Below are 21,033 nucleotides of genomic sequence, written 5' to 3' on the forward strand. Positions count from 1 at the left end.
ATTAACACTTACAACCTCCCTCTCTTCCCCCCCAAGCAAGATGGCAGATTAGCGAATAGAGTCTGCTTCATAATTCACAGGATAATGTATTCAATAGCAGGTAAGGCTGCATTTAATAACATTTTTTCTATTAACATTTTACTACATTAATAATCTCTGCTCAGAGAATATCCTAAGCTAGGCCCTTATATGCTAAATAGCTACCGCATTACAAAAAGATGATCTAAATCTATGATAAAATGAAACTTCTTAGAAAATTATCCTTTTAGGGAGAGGCTATTTGAGCACTCAAATTAAAAAAGGCAAAATTAAGTTTAAATTGGTTCACTTCCCTAGTGAACCAAGTCCCTTTAAATCAGCAGTTTTATCTTTAAGTCTGAAATTCCAGGTGCAGGACAGATCAAATGTCAGGAATTGTACTCGATGGCTTCTGATTAGAGCCAATGCCAGTGAACATTGTAAATATATTAAACAAAAAAAGTAGATAAAGTAGGTTCCTTGGCATAGGTCAAGTTGAAAAATCACCTACCTTATATACAAATATAAAATGGCCTTGTTAACTGCTCCTTTGCACTTGTTTATTCAACTGCTTTTATGTGAATAAAAAGAAACGTGCAAGAGGAAATATTTGGCAAGTTATTCTATTATTAATGGCATGGTATAATCCAATTATTTGTTTGCAGACCAGAAACATTTAGGAAATGTTTCACCTCTAAATCTCATTAAAAAAAATATTGCTTCAGAGCTTAGTGGGGAGCATTCTATAGGTTGTCTCTGTCAGATGCACACCGGTTGGGTAGGTCAAATTTAAATATCACTGAGATAAAATAATTTTTACATTATCAGCTCTTACCTATTTTTGCACATATGAATGTACTGTCATTTTGTTATATATGGTAGTAACCCATTGTATTATCTAGCATTTTTGGATTGCATCCAGGTTAAGGTATTTCCTGACCGAAAAACTTATACACATCTTTTTAATGTATCAGAGGCATTTGGTTGACAAGTTATCATTTCATCTGTTTCACAAGATATGTGGCTATTTCCCTTGGAAATAATCACTACAGGAACTGCAGACCATCTGTGATAAAGCACCTGCAGAGAGCAGACAAATGGAAACAACTGAGCTAAACCCAAACAATACCTTCTGCTGGAATGAGAGCTTTCCCAAAACAAAATGGGGCATTTCATTTTAGACTGTGTAAAAATAGAAGAAAATTAGGAATCAAATAATCGGCTGTCCTATGTAATATATATATATATTTTTCTCTTTATAAAAAAATTGCAAACTTTCAAATGATTCTCTCCTTTCCAGAACTGTTCCTTCTAACAAACTGATTTTTTTTTCAGGTCAGGGCATGCCTCATTCACATAATCCTTGGGTGATAATTTGGGATGCTTTTAGAGTTTTATTTGAAAGGAAAGCCACCCTAAGGCCTTGACAGTGGAAATCGAATAAATATCTGAACCCTGGGCGTCAGGGAGGTTCAAGTTCTTTGAATGTACATGTCCACTATTATGTAGACAGTTTACAGCTTCCTGTTTAGTCTCCCAAGCCAATAGAAACCTGTGTGGCAAAAGGAGCATCAAATTATCTTCGGTGACACCAAGGTTATGGCGCCACCAGACACTTCAGCAAATTTACAAAGCCTAAATTTGTACACTTCTCCCACCTTAGAGCTTATTCCTTTGGCCCTTCCAGTCCCCCTAGTTGTCTATGGCTACACACTGAGTTTGAGTCAATTTACAATTTCAAATTTCACCCTTTTCTCCTATGCAAATAATGCTTATACTTAAGTATTTTGCTATACTTAAAATTTTTATTTAGAAATTATACTAAACAAAGGAATGCTTCGAGGTGGTGAGGGCAAAATACATTACCAAACTTTCTGCCCAAGAATTTGCTGAAGTTCATTAGTTTTTTAAAAATTCACTTGATTTTTGTTGTCTTTAATGGATCAGAATCTTAACAGGCCATTTATTACTATTACATATTGTCCCCCTCTTCCCTCTAGATCCCAAAGGACTTTGAGGTCTATTAATCTGCCAATTCCATGTAGGTAGGGAACAAAAGATGTTTGCCTTCTTGCATGGAGAGAAGGGAGGAAAGGCTAATGATGTCTATTTGAGATGGGGAGGATGTAAATTGGATAATTTCCCACATTTTTCCCACATGTTTAAATCTGGAGATAAATTAAGAGCGGTATTCTTTGGGAACTCATTTCCTTCACTCTCTAGGATGAGGGCAGGAGAACTATACCAAATAACTGTTTTACTAAGTGGTTGTGTGTTGAAATCCAGTACCTATATTAACATAAGAAAATGATTTTATCTCCAATTCAGCATTTATATACAACTGAGGATATCTAAAGACATGGCCTCTTTTTCCTTTAAAAAGAAAATTCCACAAGCACAATCATTGGTCTTGAACCTTTTAATAAGTTCTTGAAATAGTAAAAAAAAATGCAAAAAAAAAAAGCGCCAAAAACGAAACACCACACTTGAAAACTTCTGTATTAATGTGAATCTTCCTAAATGTTCAAATTCAGAATAGTGCAAATTTTGTTCATATATTTTTACAAACTCAGATCACTTTGGTTTGTTTACTTGCTACAAGTATTGGCAAAAACTGAACTTGAGATTCACATTTTGGCTGTAGTAAATCTAATAAGTACAGGATAATTTCCAGTTTAACTGAGAAAAATAAACACTTACTGCTTATGCATGATCAAGTATAAATTTATATTCAATTACTGCATGTTGCTAATTACTTCTGGTTTTGAAAGGACTATCTATTTTGAAAACAAAACATTTTCACATCACTATTCATTTTCAATATTTATAAGGGATCCTTTACAAGTTGAGAATCGCCCCACTTTTGCAACTTTTCTCTAAAGTAATCAATTACAGCTTTCTAGGGTTTTGCACCAAGAGCATTTATATTTTCCTCAAAAGAGAAAAAAAAAAAAAAGAGGACCACCACATAAATACACACACAGACACACACACACACAGACACACAGACACACACACAAAATTCTTAGGCTATTTTACCCAAGATTCCATTCTATTGACTGCTGACATCAATTTAAAAGGACAGCCAATTAATCAGATGTGAAAATCACCATAACAAGATTTGAAACAAACCAAAAACACTTACATTGCATAATACAAAAAAAAAAATCAATTCACATAGGTAAAAATTACAACTATACCATAACCACAAAACTGGAGTTTCTCAAAGGATTAGGGTTCAAGTGGAAGGCACAACAATATCTTTTCTAGTGAAAGAAATTATTGCTGAATTTTGCCTCCATGCAGTACTGAAATGAAGCTGAACCCTTCTCTTTAACATCTTATACGGAAAAAAAAAAGAATAAATATTGAAGAGAATACAAGGCTCAGATTGGTTTTAATATACATTGCACTTTAAGTTTAAGACCCAATAGTTGCAAATTAGGTCTAATGTGGTCTATGCCATTAACTGAATACATTGTGCTCACCAATATAATTGATATTTAGAAACACCAAATGTTTAATGCAGTGACATATGCACTCTTCTTTTTACAAGGCAATCACAGATTGCAAATCCTATAGGGCTGTGAAAAAGTTGCAATCTCTATTCTATAGTAACAGAGAAATACAGAAATTATTTCGGCTCATTTAGAATGAAGCAAATGGCAGAGATCTACAATTATTTGCTGTTAGATGTCTATAGATCTCAGATAATTTAATAAACAGAGGTGAAAATGTCAGCAACATACCCCACTGTAGAACTGACTTTTCAATGCCATTTGCTTCCAATAAGATTGTCTACATAAAACTTCACTGTTAGGATAAAAAGTATAGTCAATATACTGCTGATATTCATGAGTGTGTGGGTGTATATGTGCGCTATTGCAGCATTAAGATGAGGGCACAATTCCTGAAGCATTAAGTTAATGCTACAACCTGACATGGATCACCTCTCTTTATTTATTTTTTTTTGAGACACAACCCTATTTTTAATCTTCCGGATAAATATTATTCCTATTACACCATACCTCACCTTTGTCAAGCACCATCAGTCTATCTCTTTTGGGCACAAATACAAAAGGAAGAGTTTGCAATTTAATTTTAGTTCAAGGCTTTGAAATATGGCAACTGTTTCAATAACTTAAATGACATCTAATACTTGAAGTTCCCTAACACAATTTAGCATTAACTCCTTCCAGGGCACAGCCAGGTACAAATGCTTATGCAGTAAATCGAGGTAAGATTTCAAGATAAGCAGTTATTTTTCCACTTGGCTATTCTAAAAGAGATTATTATTCCACCATCTTTAAACTCACCCCCTCCCCCGCCCCTCTGGTCCACCCCAGGTCACTTGTGCAGTTGGCCCAATCTAAATAGATTCTTCAGGGTAAAAAACAAATCTTCAGTCACAATCCAGTATCACAGGTTTTCTTCCCAACTTTGCTTTGATATTGGCATTTGTGAGTCTGAAGACTTTAGTCACTATGTGGTTTTTCAGGAATACCCTACAAAAGAGGGAGAAGATAATGAGCATATAGTGTACTCTATTTTTTACTTTCAAACACTTGTGATTTGAATCAAATGCTTGGCTGACTTTCTTACATTTAAAAAAACCAACATACATACAATTAGGTAAAATAGATGAAAGATAAAACTGATGATCTGAAGTTGGCTATTGAAGTCTAATATTTATATATTATGCATATATTTATACAGGAGCAATATTATTCTAAGTCAACAAAGAAAACACCAGTGAACATGGTGTGGGTAGTACTCTTAAAACTGAACCCCACTTCCCTGGCTAAACATTTCATGGAAATACAGTGTTTGAACCAGTCTATTCACTTGCAATGAAGGGAGATTTCTGACAGTTTGTTTATTAATATGATTCTTGTCAGATTTATCCCTCTCACCAGGGGAATGAAGCAGTATTATGAAATAGGATTAGTTTTATTCAAACCACTTTATATATTTGTACTTAAGGAGAACAAAGAGTTCAATATTAATTTAAGATAACATTTCCTGGAGAATCAGATCTTCAACTGTACCAGGATGTTAGCAATATCGAAACACTGAGATGGTCATCCAAGAACTCTTACATGCTGATCATTTCAGAAACACACAGATAAGACACTCTAGTGAGAACAAGAACCATATGAGGGACAATACTGCACTATCAATTGATATGCCTGAGGATCATATGTAAATCTATATAAAGGGAATCCTACAGAAAGGGAACAGACTTATCAATAACTCAAACTACACATGGTCGCTAAATGCAGGTAATGTTACATCAGTGTAAAAAGGATTATGCATGGTTTGTGGTAATCAAATGAATATGGAAACTTAAGTCTTCAGAAAAGCAGAAATGTCCAAAAAATATAAAACAGGTACCACAACTGGCATCTTAAAAGTTTCACCAGCATGACCTAAGGACTGCACATTAACTGGAATGAGATATCAAATATAGCCCAGTAGCAGAAAACTAATCATTTGTGGCCATTCCACATGCCTGGATGCATTCCTCCTTACTTCTTCCTTAAGAGTTCCTCCCTTTCTTAAGGATAAAACCTTTCCTGATCACCCATTAGTGCCCTCCCTCCCCAATTACCTTGTATTTAACTACTGTATATAGATTTGAATGATTCGTTTTACATTTATGGTGTTATACATATTTTCATTATATACTTGATATGTTTTACATAATTGCACATGTATAACCTATACTTATTGCTTGCAGCTTTGGAGAGGGGAAGGGGTAGGGAGGGAGGGAATGAGAGGAATATAATTTTTTTTTTTCAGGGCAATGGGGGTTAAGTGACTTGCCCAGGGTCACACAGCTAGTAAGTGTCAAGCGTCCCAGGCCGGATTTGAACTCACGTACTCCTGAATCCAGGGCTGATGCTCTATCCACTGCGACACCTAGCTGCCCCCGAGAGGGATAGAATTTGAAACTCAAAACTTTAAATAACTAAATGAATTATGTACTTGATATTTCCCTCATTAGAACATTAGTTCCTTGTGAGTAGAGGTGTTTCATTTTTTGTACTTATATCCTTAGTACAGTGCCTGGTACATTGTAGGTGCTAAAAAAGATTCTTGTTGATCAATTAATATGATTCTTTTGGTCTAGTTGGGTTCAAAGAAGGAACGACAGGAAGACATAAGAAATTCTACATAGACAACTGAAACACAATTCTAGATAACAGTATTATTGTGGAATGGCAGATCAATAAGGGATAGGTGAATATCTATTTCTTCTGTACTCGGCAAACAAAACCTGCCTGTAGCCATCAGAGATGAAAGGACTGTAGCCATTTTAATTTGGAATCAGCTCAGAACAGGCTCTACAGAAAACGGCTATAGCCTTAAATGAAAGTAGTCTTCCTGTGTCCATATGTGGTTTTAGTATTAACCCTTTCTGCCAACTAAGTACTAGAATGGGCTTTTGCTCCAGAAAGCCCTGGCTGGGGGGTAGGTGGGTGGGGGAGGGGAGAGGCCCCTGTGCATCTCCAGTTTTCCTGATGTATATCTTGTCAATGGACCCAAATGGCTCTGGAGGAGAGTGAGGTTGGATGAGTAGGATGGTTTCAGAAAAACCTGAGAAGCCTTATAAGAACTGATACAAAGTGAAGTGAGCAGAGCCAAGAGATCACTGTACAATGATCAACTGTGAAAGACTTAGTCTCAGCAAGACAATTCTTTTTTTTTTTTTTGGGGGGTGGGGGGGAGGAGCGGCAATGAGGTCACACAGCTAGTAGTTGTCAAGTGTCTGACGCCGGATTTGAACTCCTGAATCCAGAGCTGGTGCTTTACCCACTGTGCCACCTAGCTGCCCCCTCAGCAAGACAACCCTGAAGGACTTAATGACAAAAAATGAAATCTACCTTGAGAAAGAATTGATGGAGTCTGAATGTAGATTGAAGCATACTTTTTCAAAACGTTATTTTTCTTGGGTTTTTTTTAGGTGTACTCTTTTGCAACATGGCTAATGTGGAAATGTTTTGCATGAATGCATGTGTATAATCTATATCAAAATTGCTTACCTTCTCATTGAGGGAGAAGAGGAGAGGGAGGGAATTTAGAACTCAAAATTTATTAAAAATGAATGTTTAAATTTGGTTTTTTATGTAATTGAGAAAGAAATTTTAAAATATTCTTTAAGCCAAAAAACCCCCCATAATTTTGTCTACATGTACTATAATCATCTTGCTGAATTCTAGGAAATTGTGCTGTTGTTAACAATGGCACAAAAGGGCACTGTCATCACTTTAGTTAAGAATAAATCCAGGGGCAGCTAGATGGCGCAGTGGATAGAGCACCGGCCCTGGAGTCAGGAGTACCTGAGTTCAAATCCGGCCTCAGACACTTAACACTTACTAGCTGTGTGACCCTGGGCAAGTCACTTAACCCCAATTGCCTCACTAAAAAAAAAAAAAAAAAAGAATAAATCCAATGATCCAACACCTAGAATCTACCAAACAAAGTATGCTACATACAAAGTCAGGAAGATAAATCATTTAGGAAAAAGCTGAAATTAGATAATATCTAATTAAGGATGATCTATGAATATATATGGTTACTGAAGAGTAATTTGACAATCATTTTTATTCTTTGTTCTGTCTTAAGTATACTAAAAGTACTATAATGTGCTCTTAACAAAAAGCATTTTTTAAAAGTACTGATTATGTGCAAGACACTAAAAGTCCATGACCTTATGGTGATTAGAATCTAGTTGTGGAGATAAGATACATACTTATGGGTGTGGCAGAAATTCTAGGTATGGGTACAGTAGAAGATGGAATCATTCAAGACTTGTGTTTCAAGTGGAGTGACAAGTGAAAATGTCTAATATTCACCTTTACCTGTTCTAACATTCATATTTTGCTATCTAATTAAATTATATTTACTGACTATCTCCTGCACATTGTCTCAACTACCTCTAATATAGTGTGCATCAATCTTCCTTTTCAGACAGTAAATTCTCCCTTTCTCTTTGGTTCTAATTAAGACTCACTGTATGAAGCTTTGTCAAAAAAGTTCTCATCAATCCCCTTCCAGCCACAGGCCATCCAAGACCCACAAACAGAATTGCTAACCTTTCATAAAAAGCTATAATAAAACATTACATTTCTGAAAATATAATTTACAAATCTGGCATAGGATGCCATCTTCAGCATAATGCATTGCTTAAAGCCAATTTGTTTGGTGAATTTCTTCTGACTGCTTCTGGATGGCCCAGAATAGTACATAAAATGCCTCTTCTTTAAAACTGTTAACAGAAAGCTTCCAATATGTGTGCAGGCTACAAACCCATCTTCAAGTTTCTTATTTATCATGAAGAGATACAACAACCTGAATCTCTCTCCAAAACATTTCATTCTGTTGAAAGTTAATGTGGTAAGAAAGAGGACAATATGAATCCTAAAGTCTGACTTATGAATTTTCCATGAAAAGAGACTAAAATTTCAAAACTAAAACTGACAATATTTCATGCACTATTCTGCAAACTAATAAAATGATGTGTGAGCAAAAATGTATGCTATTTTGTAGTCTACTAGATTTGTCACTGAAAAAGAAAGCCCTTTGTCTGTTAGGGGAAATTAGCAACAGAAGGGTGCTTCTGTTGAGTCTTATGCATTTAAGTAGCAGGTCCATAGCACAGATGTTTTAGGGAAGAGCAAAGAAAACAAATAAATGGTTCAGAATAACCAAGGAATACTTACTTGGCAAATTCTCTACTTTAAAAATTACGTATACTTCCTCAAAGTAGCCAAACAATTTTCAAACAGCACTCTGCCTGTCTGGTTATCCAGTAAGACAAATGTACCATGAATAAGTAGCTCATAAGGTACCAAGATGACTTTTCTAAGCAAGCCCAAGGGCTTCTAAAGGCAACATGTCTTAATAGGGTGCTTTTTTTTTTTTTTTTTAGTGAGGCAATTGGGGTTAAGTGACTTGCCCAGGGTCACACAGCTAGTAAGTGTTAAGCGTCTGAGGCTGGATTTGAACTCAGGTACTCCTGACTCCAGGGCCGGTGCTCTATCCACTGCGCCATCTAGCTGCCCCTATAGGGTGCTTTTAAAAGTCACTAGTTTGCTAGCTGTGTGACCCTGGGCAAATCACTTAACCCCAATTGCCTCACCAAAAAAAAAAAAAAGTTGCTGGCTCAGAAATTAGTTAGTGTCCAAACTTCTGGTAATTAGTTTCACTGAACTTAACTAGGATGGTTCTTATACAACATAAATACAACCCACTGACAGATCAAAACTCAATATCATTTTATCTTGGTATAATCTGCCAAAGCCTGTACTCTGCTAGCATAGATTCTGAGAACCCAGAATCACTTACATGCCTCTATGAGTCACTGGAGTAGGACTTTAGTGTTCTCAAAATACTCTTTTGTTTGTCATCTTCCCACTCAAACCCCTTCAGTGGCTTTCCATTATTACCTATACAAGATAACTAGTCTGGTATTCAAGGCCCTCCATAAATCTTTCTCTAAAACCTCCCACTCTACCAACTAATCTAAAGAAATCTTGACTTCCAATTTAATTAATCTATTCTTTAATCCCCAAACACACCATCGGTAATCTTGCCTCCATACCTTTCCTTTCATGGCTTCCCCTTGTCTCTGGTGTCCCTCCTAATTCCCTCTTCTCTTTTTAATTCCTAGCACTGTCTCTCTCTACCACCTTAGCTCTAGGCGACCAATTCAGCTTTCAGAGCACTTTAACAATGCCCTTTCTCTCTCCTAAAATGTTTAGGTTACTGTGCTCTTGATCTATAAGGTGCTAGAATTGTGTTGGCTAAGTGTTCAATACATATTTTTTAAACAATGAATGATATTTGCCTAATCCAAATATCTACATTCCCTAAAATATGCTAATAGGCATTTTAGTATGCTAAATTATGTTATAGGCAATCAGTAAATTCTCAACACAAAAATCAATTTTAATTCAATTGAATGACATAGCAGCTTTAGAGAAATAAGAGAACAGCAAAGGACAAGAGGGTATCAAAGTCTAGAATGGTTGGCAATCACCGATCTAATATTATAATTTACTGATAAAAGCTATTAAATGTTACAATACTTTAACAAACCCAAGATGTCTGGTTATTATTCTGCAGTGCTTAAGTTCTTAAAATTTGACTATCTTAGAGTACATAAAATCTGAGATTTAATCTCCAATTATGGCTGCATAATATTCTAACTTCTTTTCTTAAGTTTTCTGATTAAAAACCAAAAAATCCACATAAGCCAAAGGAATGGGTCCTAACGATCTTAGTATGCTAAAATATAAAATTATTTAATGACATAGATGACTATCTTTAATTCAAAAGACTGATTTAGAAACTGTTGATACTAACTTTATCTATAACGTCATTAAATGTTGGGAAAACTCATGCTGCTCTCCCACATTATTCCACTAACCTAATAACTTCATGAATTGTTGCTAGGAAATGCTTTTAAAAATATAGCTATAAATATATATCTATATCCATCACTCAAATTCCAAGTCTCATTAAACTTTTTAATCAACAAATCAGCAGAAGGCTGTGATAATACATCAAATGAATACTAAGTAGTAGGTAAGAACATTGAAAAACCTTTTCTTGTAGTTATAGAAAATGGCAAGTCATCAGAATTTATATCTAGTTGACATTAAAAAGCATAGACTAAGAATGATTTTATTTACCATACCATAGCCAGTTGTCGTCCTATGTTTCCTACTGTCACACCTCCTGAGAAAAAAATACACGGTAGCCAAGAACGGATATAAAGAAAATCAGGAGATGTATACCTAGAGCAAAACAAAACAAAAAAAGAGGATTTTATTAAGTGACATGCATGCTAATTCCACCAAAATTATATAGTTAGAAGGAAAAAACATTTCAATTTAGTATGTAGACAGACTTTACAAAAAAATAAAACGTCACTGAAAAATGTTTCACTGTTCAAATAGATTTCTGAACAGCAATGTGTGTGTGTGTGTGTGTGTGTGTGTGTGTGAGTGAGAGAGAGAGAAAATCAGGAACAAGGCAGAATATTTTTGTAGAATTTCATGTCACATTTTTGAGTTAATAAGCACATATGGCATATGCAAATATAAAACAAGTTTCAATATTCTAAAACACAAAAAGCTTTTAAAATTCAAGGTTAAAAACAACATACTCACTGATAAACACCATTATATACAAGAAACTGCGTGATCAGAGTGGCTAGAAAAGCTATTGTAATTCCAAGGCCAAGGCCACTTCTTGAACGATCAAAAGTCCACCAAAGGCCCAAAGACAGAGCTGCTAAAGTCAATGACAGCTGAATATTATTGGCAAAATCCAGTTTCTGATTATGTAGAAGTTAAGGAAAAGTTTAATATTTATTTAACATTAAGAGTAACTTTTTGGCAAACTACCTATACCACATAGGCTTATCATCATAGAATTTAAAGCTGAAAGGGAACTTTAGAAACCAACTACTCCAACCCCCTTTTCAGATCAGGCAATTGAGATGAAGATTTCTCCATTTATTCAAATCCTGGGAGTGAAATGACTATTTAGGATTCAATGTGAAATTTTTCATCAACTAGAAAAAAGTTCATTGATTCGATAGGTTGAAATGCCTTGTTAGATACAGGGTTATCTTGAATATCATGATGTTCTGAAATGTCTCATTACTGATCCCAAAATCTTGTTTTTCAAAATTCTTTTACTGATAAATAAATGTGTGTATAAAATTCTGCTACAATGTTTCCATAATGAAGAAATTAATTCTTAAAACCAAGTTACATAGAACTATTTTACTTCTTTTCTACACCCAATATCAAGTTAAAGTTAACTATTTTAAGAACAGATACAAATGAATATTTTATGATACCTAATAGGTGTAAACAGTTCAGAATAGCATCAGGAAATAATACTCCTTCCAGAAATCTGTACAGACAGTACCTATATACAGTTTAAGATAGCACTACCTAACAGGGACAAAACATGCATTTAATTTATGAGACTCCTAAGATAAGTAAAGCAACTTTTCCTTATAAGCAATCACTTAAATGAGAATGAGAGTTGTGATAGTACCTTTAAGATAAAAAATTCTGGAATTAATTTAGTTATTCATTTTTCAAGAACAATCAATATTCTGGCTTGGCCCTTCCATAGGCAGAGTAGAGTGAGGGTCTTCTGCCAAACTACTGCACTTACTTGGGCAGCTAGGTAGTGCAGTGCTGGGCCTGGAGTCAGAAAGACCCAAGTTCAAATAAAGCCACAAACAGATGTCCTCCATTATATCATGTTCCCAGTCTGAAGGTACATCTAAGAAAGATATCTTACTAGATCCGTTAAATTCAACTACATACTACATCTACAATATGGATTTTTTTGGAAGGGGGGCAGGGCAATGACTTGCCCAGGATCACACAGCTAGTAAGTGTCAAGTGTCTGAGGTTGGATTTGAACTCAGGTCCTCCTGAATCCAGGGCCTGTACTCTATCCACTGCACCACCTAGCTGCCCCCTACAATATGGATTTAAATCATCCAAGATAATAAACGTACTTATTGTGTGACCCTGGGCAAGGCATTTAACTTTTTGCCTGAATTCTTTATCTGTAAAACCGGGAGAAATGTCTCAGGGTCATTGTGAGAAATCCAATAAGGTAACAATGATAAAATGCTTAACAGAACAGCGCCAGGCACATAGTGAGTGCTACATGTTAGTTATTATTGTAAAATATTATTTCTATTGCTACCTACTACCACGTGTTAGCATAAGAACAATCCTATCTTCAGTTCTTATTACGCCACAGCAGTAATCATGAAATAAGAGTCATTATCAGAGCAGGGGAATTTTGAGAACATCTAGTTCTAGATTTAGGGTTATGAGGGACTTTAGAAGTCATGTAGTCCAACTATCTCATTTTATAGATGAGCAAACTGAGGCCCAGGAAGATTAAGTGATTTGCCTGAGATCACATAAAAAGTCACTATCTGAGCAGAGACTAGAATCTTTGTCTCTAGACTCAACCAATGTTTCAACTGCACCTAAGATTTCTTCATGAATTCTGCATCTACAATGTAGATTTAAAATCACCGTGGAGAAATTTTAAAAAATGCTGCATCATAGAAAAAAAAACCCAAACATTTTATTCTCTCAAGTCTACTAAAGAAAGCAATAACTGACACCCCCAAATTTAAAGAATTTTGTTCAACTCAAGATAAAACTACGTAACATATTTCAAAATAAACTATTCTAAGTACATTAAAACAGTGGTATCAAATTTAAATAGAAATGGATTCCTGAGCACTGCATTGAGAAAATCACAAATTAACATTAACTATGTTGTATAACATTTTTATTTGTTAAATATCTCTCAATTACATTTTAATCTAGTTTCTCAGAACTCTGGAGTTTTGTGGGTTACTCTTGGCAAGTCTGAAACGAATGTATTAAAGTAATATGTAAAGTTTAGAATCACTCAAACTAGTTTAGCCAGAGATCACTTTGGGGATTAAAATATATTGACAGAAGGGGTGGCTAGGTAGCTCAGTAGATAAAAGCACCAGCCCTGGAGTCAGAAGTACCTGAGTTCAAATCCAGCCTCAGACACTTGACACTTACTAGCTGTGTGACCCTGGGCAAGTCACTTAACCCCTATTGCCCCGCCCCCCACCACCACTATGACAAGAATTAAAAGAAAAAAATATATATTGACAGAATCCAAAAATGTTGATCTGGGATCTGGGAAGATTTCCTTCAAAATAAGTCAAGCTGGGGGCGCAGCTAGGTGGTGTAGTGGATAGAGCACCAGCCCTGGATTCGGGAGGACCTGAGTTCAAATCCGACTTCAGACACTTGACACTTCGGCAAGTCACTTAACCGTCATTGCCATGCCCCCAACCCAAAAGTCAAGTTTTTACAAGAATTGTCATGTATTTTTTTGCACGAATTCACATTGGAGAATTTAAAAGAAATCAACAGTAGTATGGCAATTTTCTCACGCAACCTCTATTTAATATAGCCTGAAACCATATTTAGGAAACCCTGGATTACATGATCTCTAGGGTTTCTTTCCAGTGCTCATATTCCATGTGGTAACTTGTGTCCATTGATTTGTATGATCAGATAAAAAAAAAAATTAGTTCTGGAGGTAAAAAAACTCTCAAAATTACCTAAGACAAGGACCCCCCCCCCCCCAGACCACTTGAAGGATACAGCACTTGCATGGTTAATACCAACAAAAACTGCTATGCAGCGCATTACACTGGCCCACTCTCTCTTAAACTTGTGAGGTTCTCCAAGGTGACTGTCAATACAGGGATAGAGCAAACCAACAACAGCTGTATGGAAATAAAATGAAAAAACACAGATTGTTAAAGAATAGTGTACAATTATTACCCAAACAATTCCTTTTTTTTTAGAATTATTTGATGTTACAATAAAAAACTTAATTAGAATCCAGAATTCTAATAATCCAAACTAAAACAAAAGCCAAGAGGATCGCTATTTCTGAGGAATTTTAAAAGACCGTGCCATTTAAGTCATGACCTTATTAAGTTAAAAAGATGTTTGACTGAACAGAGATGTGAATGGAGTATCCAACTGAACTGTCTAGTGCTCAAATTGTCACTCGCCTCTAAACTTCTATGAACTATGACTATAAATGTAAAAGGTCAGAGAAGGGAGAGAGATCACTGAAGAGTAGCCTCTGAAGACTTCTTGGAGGATAAGACTTAAGGTTGGACCTGATGGATGAACAGGATTTGGATAAATGAAGACCTGGTCACACTAGCTCTATGACTTTATCTCTTTGCCCTTGTGCCTTCAATGAGGGGTTTGGACTCGAGGACCTTGAATTTCCCCTTTAGGGGTTAAATCCTATGAAGATATTCCATGGGGGCAGCTAGGTGGTGCAGTGGCCCTGGAGTCAGGAGGACCTGAGTTCAAATCCAGCCTCAGACACTGAACACTTACTAGCTGTGTGATCCTGGGCAAGTCACTTCACCCCAACTGCCTCACTTAAAAAAAAAAAAAAGATATTCCATGAATAAGAAGAGTTGGGACAAAGGCATGGGAGTGGGAAGAATTGTAACATACATAGGGAGTGAGCTCTGAATATGAGAAAAGACCTACAGTGAACCTTTTATTCAGGTTAAATATGTACTTTTGTTCAGTTATGTATGACTCTTCATGACCACATTTGTTGTTTTCTTGGCAAAGATACTGGAGTGTTTGCCATTTCCTTCCTCATCTCATTTTACAGATGAGGAAACCAAGGCAAATAGGATGAAGTGACTCGTCCAGGGTTACATAGCTAGGAAAGTGTCTGACACCAGATTTGAACTCAGGAAGACGAGTTTTCTTGACTCCAGGCCCAGCACGCTATCCATTGTGCCACCTGGCTGCCCTAAATCTATATACTGGGCCAAAGTTTTATATGCCCCTGAAAGTGAAACAGAAGTTTAGACTTGTTAATTAATAATTAATATTGGGGCAGCTAGGTGGCGCAGTGGATAAAGCAATGGCCCTAGATTCAGGAGGACCTGAGTTCAAATCCGACCTCAGATACTTGACCCTTACTAGGGCTGTGACCCTGGACAAGTCACTTAACCCTCATTGCCACCCCCCCCCCAAAGTATAATCTTTTCTCTTACACGCTCCAGAAAGGTGAAAATGTATAAAATTATTTTTGCATGATGTTCTTGGTTCTACATTTGTCCATGAGAAGTTAACCACTGTCTCCCCTCCCAAACACAGACACATTGACATGACACGCACACACAAGCAGCAGCGGCATATGAATGAGGCATTATGTTTTGGATTCTCTGGGATGTCACGACCACATTTGTTGAAGGGTAATCCTCAGTTCTATTTCAGCTCTAGTTTTTTAGCTCAAAGTATATTCTCCTCATGTTATATTTTCACATGTCCACAGTGCTGAAATTTCTAATCTGGGACTATTCTTAAAATATGAAAAACTTAATTTTGAATAAAAAGGGCAATTTTAAGCAATCATAGAACATTTACTTGTGGTCAGATAATCAGAAATTGAACTCCTCCTTCTCCGCCACCCCGCCCCCCCCCCCGAAAATATAGCTAGAACATATGAAGCTTAAAATTATTCCATTTTTGTCTATTAAAGCACTCTACCTATTGTTTAAGATTCATCGTACTCCCCCAAGATTTTATTTGCTCTCAGCAACACAACTCTCTTAAAAGAATCTTTCTTTTCTGTTGCATTAAAAATGATTCATCCCCAACACAGCTGGCTTTATGACTCTAGTCACTCAACTTTTTAAGGTCCCTGAACAACTTTAATATACTGTGTTACAGAGTCTGTGCTCTTCTGCTTTGGTAAAGGTAGCTACCCTCCAGATAGCTTCTTATGCCAAAGAAAAATTAAGTCACTTATACGGCTAAAAACAAATCCTTAAAAATATAGATGCTAAATCAAATCTAATTATAAAAACAAATGTTTTATTAAAAATAACTTTTTAAAATGTTTCATTCATTTACCTAAGCTCCATCATTTTATTGCATCATTTGCTGTATATTTGTTAAAAAGATTTTAAATTTAGTGGTTTTAATCAAATAGTACAAAGACATACATGTATTTTACAGAGTCATGATACAGTTCTAGGAAAAAGGCTTGGCTTTTGGCTGCAGTTGACTGGGCTATTTTGGCATAAGGAAATGCACAAGTTCCTCCCCCAGCAACCTCCTTCCAAGCACATGTGACTGACTTGTTTTCAGTTCTCCAGCAGTGTAGCATGTTCACCCAGGGAACCAATAGCAATCAAGCATTGTGGCTCACCAGTTCTAATGAAGGCCAATCACAGGGCAGTTAGCTCCTGATGACACATGTCTGCTGCTGCACTAGAATCAAAGGTTGTCCTCAGGCTGCCTGAGGGAAGTAGGAAGAAGCCAGATCAAAAGTACCTATAGAAGTATCTTATCTTCTTACCTCATCTCCATCCTTAGACTTCCTCAAACTTTGCCCCAGAAGTTCTTTAGCCTAGCTCTTGAGGTTTGGAATTAATGTCATTCTGCCTTAGGAAAAATCTATAATAATATGAATTCTTGTTTCAAACTATATCTAAACTGTGAGGTACAGTTTTACTATGTGCTACTGTAATAAATTTCCTCCCAAGTTATTCCTCCTAGGTAAGAGTTAAATACACTTGCCACCTTCACCACTGTTTATTTGAAGAGCTCTCCCATTACTTACCAGCTGCTGTTCCACAGCATGGAGGAACCCACCAGGCAGAGGAAAAGATTGTGGCAATAACTTCTTCTGGGAAAAGGGTGACATTCCTCTGTATCTGAAGCAAGTTGAGGACCAGGGCTAGGAAGACACCGACTGCAAAAAGCACAACACTTCGCTGCACCAAATGATGGTGCCAACTGTTACTGGGGGCTCTACTGTTGTTGCTCTTGGTGTTAGTGTTCCTGTTCTTGTCTTCCGTTTCAGTGTTGATGTCACCTTGGCCCACCAGTACTAATGAAGGACTGGAGACGGAGGGATTTAGCATGTTTCCCACTTTCTCAGTCAGCCTCGCAGTGCCAGCACTCAGGTTGTTTTTATGCCTCCCTCTGGTAGTACAAGAACAACTCCAGAAGTGTTCGTCTAATCTGGGCATCAGTCACCACCCAAAGGTCTTGGAAGGATCTCCTAAAAGAAGGTAGGGAAAAGCCAAACAGTGGCATAAAGTCAGTTCCAAATAGGTAAAAATCACTTCAAGGCATCTGATGCCCTCTGGCCCTACGGACTAGGTCAGCCTCAAGACGATATTCACTAAAACAGACAGAAGTGGCTAGTGGACACAGTACAGGCGCGAATGATAAGGCCTGACCAAGCTCTTGCAATTGATTCATTGTAGTACCAATTCCTTAGTTTCCTCTGGCTGCAAAATGGTCATACTGTTACAAAAAGATCCACACTCACAGAGCTGTTATGAAATCTAACGGGATCCTTCACAGAGTGCCTTAGAGCAGGGACTGGATAAACATCTGCAGGAGGGAACATGCCCAAACTGCTCAGAACTCTCCCTCCTAGACCAGGACTTACTGGTTGGGGAGCTCACTACCCCCTTCCCCAGTGCTATTCTTTATAAACCACCCCACCTTCTTCCAACCTACTTGCCTACAGAGTGCCTGGGACAACATTGTAAAAGCACAGGCATTTTCGATGATACCATATGGGTCCAGCAGCCGCCAAACTTTGGAGGAACAACATCAGTTGACCAGACGCCTTCCAAAAGCCCATGAGCCCATCATCAGGTCCTCTCACCAAAGGCGTCCGCCAAAAACTAGGAAAGGGACAGCTCACTTTTCCAGCTGGAAAAACCGCGGAGCTTGCTTCGCTCCTTCTATACGGGGCAATCTCTTTCTTTAACTCAATAAAGGACAGATGCTTTCACTGGCCTCGAGAACCTCTCCCTACATCCCGCACAGGCTTTGGGGGCAGGAGGTCAACCAGCATTTATTAAGCTACAGGCAAGCTGGGGATCAAAAAGCAAAGATCAGTCCTGCCCTCGAGGGGCAAGGACGCGCCAACACTCGGGTCTGGCCGAGACAGAGACCCTCAGGCTTGGGAGGATGGGAGACAAAAGCCGCTGGAAGCCGAGGGACGCGGGGGGGAGGGACCCAGGGCGCGGGCTCGGGGATGAAGGGCGCCGAGGTACCCACGACTCCCGGGGCCTCGGGGATGGCCCTCCCTCGGGGCCCGCCTTACCTGCTGGACAGGCGCGGGGGCCAGAGGCCTGCCTGTCGGAGGAGGAAGAGGAGAAGGAGGAGGAAGAGGAAGAGGAGGAGAAGAAAGATGGGGAAGACGAGCAAGGATGGAGGGTGGAAGAGGAGGAGGAGGAGGAGGAGGAGCAGCGCCGGCCTGGTCTCCAAAGTTTCACCCTACAGCGTCGAGCCGGCGCTAAAAGGTTTATATCGACACGCGCGAAGCCCCCGAATCACGTTACCAAGTCCCAACCTACCCGAGACCTACTCGGGCCCCTGCCACGGCCCCTCCCTCCCCGCGCTGACCGGGCGAGGGGGAGGGACCACCGCGGCAGCGGCAGCGGCGGCAGCGGCGGCGGCGGCGGTGGCAGCTGCCCCAGCCACGGCTCAGGCGGCCTCCCCGAGCTCGCCCCGCCCCGCCCCGCCCCGCCCCTCTAGGCTCCCGCTCCGCCCCCTGCTTCCCTCCCAGCCGCCCTCCTCCCTCGGCCTCGGCCGGAGTCTGAGGCCCCTCCTCCTTCTCCCCGCCAGGTAAACATTCGGTCTGGTGAGGCCGCCCCAGCCAATGGGAGACAGGCGGCCCATATGACGTAGGGGACACACCACCCGCCTTTCCAACTGACAGATACGAACCGCTGGGGCGGAGCGCGAGCCGCCGGCCGAGTGCTAGTGGCGGGGGAGGGAGGAGAGGGGGGCGCCGAGGAGGCGTGGGACCCGAGCGGAGGGAGGGAGGGAGTTGTAATTGAGGCTCGGGGCTGGGGGGTGGGGGAGAGGAAGCAGGAAACAGCGAGAGCGTGCGCTTCCGCATGCCCGCGAGCCCGGGGCCAGAGCCCCGCGTGCCGGAGAGGAGCTCGGGGGAGGCTAGGGAACAGAACGTTCTGAGACCCCGCTCCGGCCCGGCTCGAGCCCCTCCCCTCCCACCGTGGGGTGGAGTGGGGTGGGGGAGGCCGCGGTTAGCTGAAGAGCTGCTGGCCGGAGCATCACGCGCTTCTTTGGCTCCCCGGTGGGCAGCCTCCCGGGCACGCCTCACACCTGGGAGAAGGGGAGGGCAGCCTCACCCTCTGCGGCCGGCCTTTGCCTGGCTAGTCCCATCCCGGCGGTAAAGAGGAAGCGGGGGCTCGCGGAGCCCGGGGGCACAGGTGCATTATCTCCCGCCGAACGCGGCCTGCTTTCCAGGCCTGGCTTCTTTCACCTGCCGCCCTCACAACCTTGCGCCGAGCGGTGATGTGAGCGCCGCATTCGCCGGACGCCCTCGTTAAAGGCACACGTAATTGCTTTTCTTCCTCCCACTCCTACACCTGCGACAGGCTCCCGCCCAGGGACTGTCCCGGCCGGTTGGGGCGCCAGGCTGCTCGTCAGCCTCAGGGATTGATGTATTTAGGCGATAGATGCATGGGGCGGGGGTGGTGTCCACATTGGACTCTTGCAGCAATGGGGAGTATCAGGCCGACTTGGAACTGCTTAAAGTCGGAGGATTACGGAATCTGAGATGGAAGGGAGCGGAAAAAACCACACAATCCCTTCTACGTACCTACCAAGTAGGCATCAGCCCCCTCCAGAAGCAGCACATTCCACTTAGGGATAGCCCTAATCCCCGGGAAGTTTTTCCTCACTTCAAGCCCGAGTTTACATGGCTTCCGTGAGTTATTTCCAGTTCTGCCCTTTGAGGCCAAGCAGAAAACAGGGTCTAATCTTTTTTTTTTTGACTAAAAGCCCTTCAAATATTTAAAGACTGCTGTTACGTTTTCTCCAAGGCTTCTTTTCTGACCATATATCTTCAGTTCCTTCAGGTTATCCTTGTAAGGCATGAATTGTTAGGTGACTAAATAGGGTCGCCTCTTGGTTGTCCTCCTTCAGCTCACCTTCCCAAAATGTATCTCTCAGAAGTAAACATAATACTTCTTGTGTGATGTGGCCAGGTGGGTCTATCATCTTCCACAGTTTGTCCCATAATTAATGTAGCTAAAGATCACATATATTTGGGGTTTGGTTTTTGGTTTTGACTGCCCTATTTCATATTAACTTTGTAGTCCGCTAACATCTTCATATCTTTTTCATACCAATTGTTGTCTAGCACATGCCTGTTATCTTGTACTTAAGAAGTTGAGCTTTTGAGTGTAAGACTACATTCATTCCTATTAAATTTAATTTTCTTACATTTGGCCCAGTATTCCATCCTGTCAAAGTCTTTTTGGGTCTTGACTTGTTCTACTAACATATTAGCTTTGTGTCATCTGCAAATTTTCTAAGCATGCCGTGGGTACCATTATCCATGACACAAGATGAACAG

At 39.6% G+C, this 21,033-nt stretch overlaps 1 protein-coding gene across 5 annotated transcripts; it reads right to left on the reverse strand.

Annotated features, from left to right (window-relative positions):
* Positions 1 to 1,803: 1,803 nt before the first annotated feature.
* INSIG1 (insulin induced gene 1) lies at positions 1,804 to 19,952 on the reverse strand. Of its 5 annotated transcripts, none has more exons than XM_043966667.1 (6): positions 19,802 to 19,952; positions 17,245 to 17,688; positions 14,232 to 14,356; positions 11,199 to 11,365; positions 10,724 to 10,823; positions 1,804 to 4,523 (listed from the first exon to the last, which is right to left on the reverse strand). In XM_043966667.1, the coding sequence occupies exons 2-6, from the start codon at positions 17,654 to 17,656 to the stop codon at positions 4,494 to 4,496; spliced, it is 834 nt and encodes a 277-aa protein (XP_043822602.1). In that variant the 5' UTR covers positions 17,657 to 17,688; positions 19,802 to 19,952; the 3' UTR covers positions 1,804 to 4,493. The 5 variants fall into 5 exon arrangements, with proteins under 5 accessions (XP_043822602.1, XP_043822599.1, XP_043822598.1 ...); XM_043966664.1 differs by lacking the exon at positions 19,802 to 19,952 and adding an exon at positions 19,004 to 19,152; XM_043966663.1 differs by lacking the exon at positions 19,802 to 19,952 and adding an exon at positions 18,751 to 18,995.
* Positions 19,953 to 21,033: the final 1,081 nt, after the last annotated feature.

This window comes from Dromiciops gliroides, chromosome 5 (assembly GCF_019393635.1).
Source record: "Dromiciops gliroides isolate mDroGli1 chromosome 5, mDroGli1.pri, whole genome shotgun sequence".
In the NCBI taxonomy this organism is placed as follows: domain Eukaryota; kingdom Metazoa; phylum Chordata; class Mammalia; order Microbiotheria; family Microbiotheriidae; genus Dromiciops; species Dromiciops gliroides.

Coding starts and splice junctions, on each gene's coding strand:
- INSIG1 (XM_043966667.1), bottom strand. CDS start 17,656: ATGCCCAGATTAGACGAACACTTCTGGAGTTGTTCTTGTACTACCAGA. Junction 11,366..14,231: donor GTATTAACCATGCAAGTGCT/GTATCCTTCAAG, acceptor CTACATAATCAG/AAACTGGATTTTGCCAATAA. Junction 10,824..11,198: donor GTATATAATGGTGTTTATCA/GTGAGTATGTTG, acceptor GTTTTGCTCTAG/GTATACATCTCCTGATTTTC.